This window comes from Rhea americana, unplaced genomic scaffold (assembly GCF_003343005.1).
Source record: "Rhea americana isolate MKP2758 unplaced genomic scaffold, rheAme1 scaffold_107, whole genome shotgun sequence".
NCBI lineage: Eukaryota > Metazoa > Chordata > Aves > Rheiformes > Rheidae > Rhea > Rhea americana.
The window spans coordinates 218,556-227,839 of NW_028185117.1; the positions used below are offsets into that span (position 1 = coordinate 218,556).

At 48.7% G+C, this 9,284-nt stretch overlaps 2 protein-coding genes across 3 annotated transcripts in view; both read left to right on the forward strand.

Moving 5' to 3' along the window:
• The window catches only part of SLC20A2 (solute carrier family 20 member 2), a 31,174-nt gene extending 25,170 nt beyond the window's left edge, over positions 1 to 6,004 (forward strand). Inside the window, exon 10 of the mRNA XM_085309867.1 lies at positions 4,395 to 6,004. Within this exon, the coding sequence (XP_085165993.1) occupies positions 4,395 to 4,559 (165 nt within the window). The 3' untranslated portion in view covers positions 4,560 to 6,004. The remainder of the gene's footprint in view (positions 1 to 4,394) is intronic.
• A 787-nt stretch (positions 6,005 to 6,791) lies between these two features.
• Positions 6,792 to 8,368, forward strand: LOC146601229 (sulfotransferase 1 family member D1-like). 2 transcript variants are annotated; one of them, XM_085309887.1, is made up of 7 exons: positions 6,792 to 6,942; positions 7,034 to 7,171; positions 7,264 to 7,361; positions 7,445 to 7,571; positions 7,701 to 7,795; positions 7,885 to 8,065; positions 8,160 to 8,368. In XM_085309887.1, exons 1-7 carry the CDS (start codon positions 6,798 to 6,800, stop codon positions 8,270 to 8,272), a joined length of 897 nt encoding a protein of 298 aa, XP_085166013.1. In that variant the 5' UTR covers positions 6,792 to 6,797; the 3' UTR covers positions 8,273 to 8,368. The 2 variants fall into 2 exon arrangements, with proteins under 2 accessions (XP_085166013.1, XP_085166006.1); XM_085309880.1 differs by having other exon boundaries at positions 6,793 to 6,942; positions 7,034 to 7,159.
• Positions 8,369 to 9,284: the final 916 nt, after the last annotated feature.

A 9,284-nucleotide genomic window follows, 5' to 3' on the forward strand; every position in this document is an offset into this window, starting at 1 on the left:
ATCTCTAAGTTAATATTTTACTACCTTTTTTATTTTTCTTCCTTTTTTTTTTTAACTTATCCTCACTTTTGTGCACTATAATACTGAATCTGGCTCCTATAATTACTTAGTTCTTTAAAAACGGTGTATTTTTTAAAACAAAAAAGCCCAGCTCATAGTACAGTCAAGCTGGGTAACATGCAGGATTTGACTGTGTCATATGATAAGCTGTCACAGTGGGAGGAAACATTTATATTGCTTGTAGGCAACATGGCACATTGGAGCATTTACGATTTTGGATTTTGGTACCTCAGGAAACTCCCAGGTCAGAAAGCCCTTCCTTCCTCCTCTTCCCCAAATATGCTCTGTTCTGCAGCAGCAAAAAAAGCATGCCAAACTGCTCAAAAAAAGAATCCCCCCAAAGTGCTTTTTTTCTAAGCAAAACTGAGTCTTGGGGGACCCCTTGGCACTCAGAGCTGTCTGTATGCCAGGCCCTCTGCTTTGGAATGTACTGCAAAGCCCTCGGGGCACCGTATCCGGTAGGATTCGCCATTGCACCGGGAGGGCCTTGGACCGCGTTGCAGCCTTGGCTGGGGCTGGAGCAGGCAGATTTTCGAGGCTCACCAGTCCCGCGTGCGGGCAGGTTGGCAAGAGGCCAGCCGGACTTGGCCGTGACATTGACCTGGTTTCCAGTGAAAGCACCAATGAAATGTGYGCATCCTGACAAATGCCCGGAGTTTGTTGAATTGGCCTTTTATGATGGAAACCATTTCTTCAGAAATCTCCTCTTTTGCAAAGGCATTTCTTTCCTCTGCTTTAAAGTTCTTTGAGCGATAGCCAGGACTGAGCTATTCTGAAAGGCTGTTCAGATGTCCTAGTGTTGGCCTAACTCTGGTTCTTCTGAATCAAAACTTAAAAAAAAAAAAAAAAAGACCCCCCAAAATTCAACATGAGCCATTTTAAAAAATTCTAGCCCTAAAACCTCTGTCTTGAGACTGATTGGAAAACAAACGCACACGGAAGTATTTGCCAGGGAGAATAATACAGCTTTGATTATCTGAGTTGTGTGGCAGAAGCACTTCTAGTCAACCATCATCAGAGATAAAATTTACTTTGGTGCAGACAAACATACTGTCTTGGAATTGAAAATTACTTGGAAGCCAAAAGCTACTGAGATGGCTGCATTAAAATGCACTCATTGACTCAACATGGTGAGAGGCTTGGTCTTTCCCAACTGCAGAGCAAAATAATTCTCTTAAAGAATATGTTCATAAAAGCAGTTAATGCAGCAAGTCTACATCTGCTAACTAGAGTTTGCTGCATATAATTAGACAGATCGGTCCTGATGGGAAGACCCACTTCTCAGTAGAATTGGACTCTGCCAGGATGTCATGTTACCGCACTTGACTCTGTGTTTCGGCAAAATAAGATCTTGAGATGAAGGCTCCCAATGGGCTGATGCAGGATAAGGCAAACACCTATAGAAGCCTTGTTCGTTATTTTGCTCCAGTGACCAGTAAAGGAATAATGCAAACTGTGTAAATTGTTTGTTCCATGGTAAAATGTCTCTCTCAAAAAGTATTGCCAGCTCTTCCATACTGTTTCCCTGCTGCATTTGGCACAGACGTATCAGAGGAGCAGTTGCCATTTATTTTGCCACTGAAATAAAAAAGTAAATGGGTTTGAGGTGAGTCTAAGCCTGTAGCGTCAGGGAGTGTGAAGAACTCCTTCCCTTTTGTTTGCTTCATCACAAAATTAACGTTTGCTGAAGGAACGTCAGACCACTGAATGCTCCGCAGCTAGATCAGCTGCTGGCAAAGAAGGAGCAGCATGAACCACGTAAACAGAAATCCCGTTTGTTGTGCTGTTTTTAGCAAAAAGAAAGGCTGTCCCTTAATTTCTTCAGAGACAGATTGTGCAGCTTGAATGTTCTTGATGCTAATTGTGTGTTTTGGGTTTGTCAGGTGACTTTTTTTTTTAATAGGATTTTTGCTGCAAAGAAAAAAAGTAATTCTGGTCTTCGAACCATCAGCTCCTTTTGCTTTAGCAGATGGAGAGTTTCTAAGTTTCTGAGATGTAACTGTAGAATTAAAGGTGCCACATATATGTCCCAGGAGCAGGAGTCCAGGTCACATACATGGAGATTGGGGGAAAGGCCAGCATAGATGACCAAGATGTCTCTGACTGGTCTTAACATTAATTTAAAACAGCATAGAAGAGGTTCTGCAGGGGGAAATGTATCCATCTGAAACTTCCTCTGAGGAAGTTAGGTGCTTCCAGTAGGGGGAACTTCACGTGTGTTGCTGCTTCCAAGATGTAAGAAGAGCAGCCAAAGCTATTTTGCCGGTGTGCTGTGAATTCAGACCTTGCCTTGCTGCATGATACCTTCTCTGGGAGACAAACAGTCAGGACTGAACCTTACGTACAGTGTTGTTTATTCTAGTATGTGAGATCTAGAAAGCAGCAGGCATTGCTAAGCTCTAACAGATTTAATGCATTCACATAGTAAGCAAATGAAAGTGCGGGAGTTAAATGGTTTCCAGTGCAAAAAAATGGCTTTGCTGAGGTCATTCTGTCAGCTCTGTTTTGCCACTGTTATTACTTTGGGGTCTTGTAAATATAACCTGTGTTGCTATTATGGAAGTATAACATTCTGCAAAGTATTATGATACAAATTGCATGGGAGCAAGAGAGCCAAGAGCATTTTCATAGCTCCACGGCTAAGCAGAGTATACTGAAGGCAAACTGCACCCATCTCAGAGCAATCTCAAAGTAGATCTCATCTGAAAGGCTGCGGGTGGCTTTAGTTTTCTTACCCTGACGTTTCAGCTATTCTCCTAACCTTTAGTCCATCAAAATCATTATTAATAAACTAAACTTTAATAACGCTTGAAAAAGTTTACCAATGCCATCATTGCTGATACCTTTTAAATTTCAGGAAGGACTCAGAGTGGTTATCTCCTGCAGGCTGCAGTCATGAGCAGCGAGCAGTACTCCTCGCTGCAGTGCAGCAGACTGACGCTAAAAGTAGGCAAAACATAAAGCAGCATCTGGCAAATGGGCTGCTGAAGAACTGAGCTTTGTTCCCGGGGATTAACCCTTTGAGATACTCGGAACTGAGGGGTTCCTCTTAGCTGGGCGAGCTGTCGCTTCTCTGAATACCTGCCAAGCATGTGCAGCCAGGCATAACACCTCACCTACTACACCCAGCTTAGCATAGTGTCTGTTTAGGGTTTATCTAGGTTAAATATTATCTAAGAGATTTCCTTCTTGGGTCAAGTGTAATAACCTCATGGTTTTTGGAGGCCGAAAAAAGCCTTTTGTTTTATTCCCTTGGATTTCATGCCTCCTGTAAAGCGCAGTGTTTCAGGTAAACTCACGCTAGTCCTTTGGCACGGTTTTGAAGTTGACCTTCAAAGTGTTAGTCCTGTTGTTCCGTGAAGATGTTTTGTGCTTTCTTGAAGGCCTTTTCAGCCTTAGAATAATATCAAGTTTAGTTTTCCCTTGTTCTGTTGCAGGAACTTTTGAAGGCCTTATTCACTGAGAGCAACAGCATCCTCAGCAAAGAGCTCCCTTTTCTTAAAAGACATGTTATGCAGTAGCTGGAAGATGAATAGGTGTTAACAAAATATGAAGATTAAATATCCCTGTCCTGTCTCAGCCTGCTCACTGGTTCCCTGTTCTCTGGGCATTTATCATTCCCCTTGCTCCCCAACATGGTGAGCTGCCCGTTTTCTGCTCTCGAGGCAGGGACCGATACTCTAATTAAGAAAACAAGCATGGAAGAGAAGGCAGGGATGGTGTTTCAGGCTGCAAGAGAGGAAAATTCATTTGAAGAAAGCAAAGGTAGTTAGGTTGCAGCGTTGCCCTTGCCGCAGTGCTTTTTATCTTCGAGAGGCCATGACAATAGCCGGATGAAAAGTGATTCCTTGGGAACATTAACTCGCTGTTACTGGATTATCGTCCTGCTGCAATCCCCTGGGCAGGCCCCCATGCAGCCTTGTCCACAGGTAGTATTGCAACTTGTGGGAGAGAGGACCCAGCCGAGGACGCAGAGCCACCCAACTGCCCTGCTGGCAATTGCTTCCAAGGGTATTTTGGTGGTTGATCCATTCTCCTCCTGAAGCTAGGCTTCTCCTGGAGGGGAGGTCCAGGTAGTTTGTATGCCAAGTAGGCCATACAAACAGTTAAAACTTTGAGAAACAGAGAGATGATAGCAACCTGGAAGTGCTAATGTCCTGCCACCCCAGCAGCAAACAGCCGTCACCATCAGAGGCTGCTTCATTTTAGTGCTCTGGTTTCTGGTACCGCTGCTGGGTATCAGCTGACTGGCATTGGTTTGGCCATGGGAGTCTGATGTGTGTTTGGACGTGTAGCTCACACCCGCTCTTTTGCTTTCTCCCTGCGCATCCAAGGTGGGCTCTGTGGTGGCCGTTGGCTGGATACGTTCCAAGAAAGCTGTTGACTGGCGTCTCTTCCGCAACATCTTCCTGGCCTGGTTCGTGACTGTCCCAGTTGCTGGCTTGTTCAGTGCGGGCGTGATGGCGCTGCTGATGTATGGTATTCTGCCTTACGTCTGAAGAGCCTCTTTCTCTGGGAAAAGGGGAAACAGCCAAGCAACTACGGAGGGTAGAAGAGTGCCCAGGAAGAACTAGTTGGAAAGGATTCATCTTCCATATCTAACTTCTTATCTACTGTACATAACAATGTGTCATATTGGTGACATGGTGATGTGGTGCCATTTCTTATATATTAAAGAAATATATATGCATATAGTAGGTAACAATACCTAAGTTATATTATCAGTGAGGTGAAAATAATTGCCTAGAATTTAATATTTAGTAAAATTTGTACATAGTGTATCATTTTGGTGGCGATTTTTTAATCTTTTGAAGAAGAGTATGGATTAGGAAATGTTTCTTGTCCATTTGATATAAGAAGAAGCGAGGTACAGGACTGCATAATACTTGGGTTTTTTTAAAGCTATTAAGATACTGGAACAAAACAAGATGTGCAGAAGTGCTTTTCCTAAAATAACTCTGTTCATATCGTATCGAATTTTGTGTATCATAGCATAACGGTTATGGCTCTGTAAATACTTACAAACGATAACTTTTAAATGGTGCATTTCCCTTATATATTTTGGATAAGAAAGTTTAGGAAGTACCAAAGAAGCAGGGGAATAGCTTACCAATATTAATGTTGTTGTCTACACGTGTAGGCACGTGTTGTGTTTTCCCCACCTCTAATTTAAAGTTGTTCTCACTAAATTGCCACTGGCAACGCAGAGAGAGCACTGTTCGTGGCTTAATGTAACTTTAAAAAAAAGACACAAAAAAGAGTTGGTTCTACTTGTTCTTGTTACTCAGTAGGCATAACACTAATGTCCACATTTGACTATAGTATACTGGCTTCATTTTGTGGTTTGAAGTATCTCACTGCTCACCTTCTACTGTCTCCCTTACAAGGCTTTGCTTCCCGTTGTCCTACTATCGGTTTCAGCATGAGAACAGACCGTCCGTCTCCTCTTTTTTTATTTTAATCCAGCATGTCACAGCCGCACAACCTCAGTGGGATTCTAGGGTCTGCACCACAGCCCTGTGCCAGCGCTGAGGAATAGCAGCAGGTAGAAAGTAGGCGCTAGTTCTGTGCCGGCATCGGTGCGGAAAGGCCCGAAGCTGGAACGAGGTCCGCCAGGCGAGTGGCATCCCACGCTCCGACCAGGCAGCCCCGTAGCAGCAGGGATCGCGCAGTAACCAGCATTTAGGAGCCCCTTGGGATTTTCCCAGAGGCTCGGAGTGGGAAATGACCAGCTACGTCCCCTGCACAGCTTTGGAAAGCACATTTGGGTTCAGGTTACTGTTTCCTGGGGAGAACGCAAGGGTAAAGCGGTGGCTGGATGAGGTTGGGAATCTGTTACCATTTAAATGCTGCTAAAATTTTGATAAGTGTTCTTGATACTCCATTGTGACTTTTCCATTGGTTGTTCATACTAAATTTATAATAAAAGGATAAACAGCCCCTATCACCGTCTGCCTCTTGGATTTTTTGAGTGTTGCTCATCCATATTGCCTGTAACGGCCCAAAAGCAAAGAGCTTCCCCCACTCTGGGCAGCTGAATCCTGCAACTTAGTGCCAACTTTGCTGCTTTTTAGTCTTTGTCCGCTTGGGTCTGGGGTTGGAGGCACTGAACCAGAGCTCTGCACGGCACTAACGACCCCACCCCCCATTTATTTCTATTGCTGGGCTGACATTGCTCCCGCCTGCTCTGGTGGCTCTGTTCCTGCAGTGAGCACATGAGGTCAAAGGGTGTCTTGGCACCTCCTGTCCACTGGGCTGCTTTCTGCCAGGCATTTGGGAACCCCTGCACCTTTTGGGGACCCATCAGTGTTGCCCTCACCACAACAGCGTGGCTTCTGCTTTGCAAGTGCTCTGAAACCCTGGTCCAGTTATAAAAATAGCAGTAGCAAATGGGTGGGATGGGTGGCCAGCGACTTGAGTGGCATGACCAGCTTGTGAGTGTGTGGAGGCAATTTAAGAYCTAGGGGTGGCTGTGGGTTCGTTAACCATTGCTGAAAGCGAGCGAGCGGAGGTCTCTGGGAGCCCCTGGTTGGGCCAAGGCTGGTGCTGGTGGAATTTCTCTGGCAGGGGATCACTGCGCTCGGCACTCCCTTCCCACCAGGCGCAGAGGGACGTGCTTATCTCAGGGTGGACTTTGCCTGAAGGCGTGTTTTCCCCAGGACCAGCCTCTCCACCTCATCGCTGCATTTTGCCAAGTGAGCCAAAACCCTTGCAGACAAAGCACTCCAAAAGCCGAGATGGGCAGGGAGGACATTGTCCGGGAGGAGCTGGGCACCCTCCAGGGCATCCCCCTCTACAAGTGGTTCATCGAGGGTTGGCCGCACGTGGAGGCTTTTCAAGCCCGGCCTGATGACCTGCTCATCTGCACCTACCCCAAATCAGGTGAGTGGCCATGGTGGGCACGGGGCTGGGGGGTGGGAGGGTGGTGAACTCAGGGTGCCAATGGTCACGAAACCCTCCTGCCCTGCTGCAGGCACCACCTGGCTCAGTGAGATCTTGGACATGATCTACCACGACGGTGACGTGGAGAAATGCAAGCGGGATGCCATCTTCAACCGGGTGCCCTTCCTGGAGATGAACGCTCCCCAAATGCCCAATGGTGGGTCCCACGGCAATGGCAGCATCTGGGGATGGGGCCAATCCAGGGCAGCCCTGTGCTGGTCCCCGGCAGCATCCACCCCACTGATCCCCCTCACCCTCTAGGCATCGAGCTGCTAGCCAAGATACCTTCGCCGCGCCTGGTGAAGACCCACCTCCCTGTCCAGCTGCTCCCTGTCTCCTTCTGGGACCAGGACTGCAAGGTAGGTGCTGCTGTGGACTGGGGTGCCCCATGGGGAGGCCCCCAGCCCTGCCACCCCCCTGACCCACGTTGCCCACCCCGTAGGTGATCTATGTTGCCCGCAACCCCAAGGATGTGGCCATCTCCTACTACTACTTCTACCAGATGGCAAAGATACACCCTGATCCTGGCACAATGGAGGAGTTTCTGCAGAACTTCATGGCTGGGAAAGGTGGGAGCAGAACCGGGGACAAATCCTGCCCCCTGGCACTCCCTAACCCTGCAAGGCAGCCACAGGCTGGGATCTACTGGCCCAATTAAACCCCAAATATGCCTTCCCTCATGTGCCACCGGCCTGCAGTGGCCTATGGGTCCTGGTATGCCCACGTGAAAGACTGGTGGGAGAAGAGGAAGGAGAAGCGGCTCCTCTACCTCTTCTATGAGGACATGAAGCAGGTAAGGGCGAGGAGGGTGGGGGCACCATGTTGCCCCTCCTGTCCCCTTGAGGCCAGCTTACATGCCTCCCTGGGCGCCCGCCTCCACAGGACCCCCTGCGCGAGGTGCAGAAGATTGCCCAGTTCCTGGGCAAGGAGGTGACAGAGGGCATGGCGGCAAAGATCGTCCACCACACCTCCTTCCAGGAGATGAGGAAGAACCCCGCCGCCAACTACGAGACCCTGCCGAGCTCAGTGATGGACCACAACCTGTCGCCCTTCATGAGGAAAGGTGGGCGTACATGCTATGAGCAGACCTTCCCACAGCCTCAGGGATCACCCTGGGGCAACATCCGCTTGATTTTCTCATCTTCTCCCCCATCCAGGGATTGCTGGGGACTGGAAAAACCACTTCACGGTGGCTCAGAACGAGCGCTTCGATGAGCATTACAAGGAGCAGATGAAGGGCTCCGACCTCTGCTTCCGCATGGAGATATGATGGAACGCCAGGAACGCTGGCAGCCTGGCCAAGCTGCTCCATGAGCTACTGCTGCCATGTTTTGTGGGCACCTCTCTGCAGAGAGCTAGCGTTTCCCCCCACCCCCCCACCCCCACCGCTGCGGTGCTGGGGGAAGGTTTCTGCTCTGGTTTTCAGAGGTGGAAGTGGGGTTGCACATCCCTCACCACATTGGGAACGGTTTGTGAGCTGCTTCAAGAGCTGTCCTCAGAGGCGAAATGGGGGGCTGGCCTTGCTGTGTCACGCAATTCGCTGCAGTGTTGACAAGTGGCAGTGATTTGTTTTCCCTTCCTGGCAATAAAAAGTGTGACGGTGGCAGGGAGGGTGAGCTTTGTTCTGCGGCAAAAGGCTAACACCCCAAGCGGGAGGCCCGTCATCGCCAGCTTCCCCCACGCGCCGGGTCCCTCTTGGGACCGTCTTAGTAAAAGGCACCGTTGTGCAAGCAAGTGGTGGTGGCTGTCCTGCTCTGAGCACACGGTCCTCTCCTTTTTTATCCCATTTACAGCCAAGCCAATGAGCAAATACAGACTTTGGGATCTCCCAGAAGTGTAAAACCACACACACTTAATATCCAAAGGTGCCAGGGTTTCTAAGGCCCTGCATTGCTGCGAATCTTTTTTGCAAGTGAGGCCCCAAGGTCTCTGGGCAGAGAGAATTTTTCATTGCTGCTTCGTGGCTGGGTGAGATCCCGCAAGCATCCTCCCTCCCCAGTGCCCAGACCCTGGTAGGCTCGAGCTCTGGCATATGGCTTCATTTTTCCCAAAAGGAGGGGGCTCTCCCCCCCCAAAAAAAGTTGGCCAAGGGTTTGCCTATGTAGCCCAGTTGTCCGTGAGCTGGCAACCCCGAGCGCCTGCGGGAATGCTTGTCCCGGCAAGCTGCCACCACGAGCCCGGCTCCCAGCTGCTGCACGTAAGCAACCTTTAGTTGCATGCTGCCGTTTTTCGTTTACTGGCAATTTTCCGGGTGCAGCTGGGAAAACCAGTGCTAACTGAGG

Excerpts from the sequence above, each read along its gene's own strand:
- LOC146601229 (XM_085309887.1), top strand. The coding sequence starts at position 6,798 with ATGGGCAGGGAGGACATTGTCCGGGAGGAGCTGGGCACCCTCCAGGGC. Across the intron at positions 7,572-7,700 it reads GAACTTCATGGCTGGGAAAG|TGGCCTATGGGTCCTGGTAT; the intron begins GTGGGAGCAGAA and ends ACCGGCCTGCAG. Across the intron at positions 7,796-7,884 it reads TCTATGAGGACATGAAGCAG|GACCCCCTGCGCGAGGTGCA; the intron begins GTAAGGGCGAGG and ends CCGCCTCCACAG.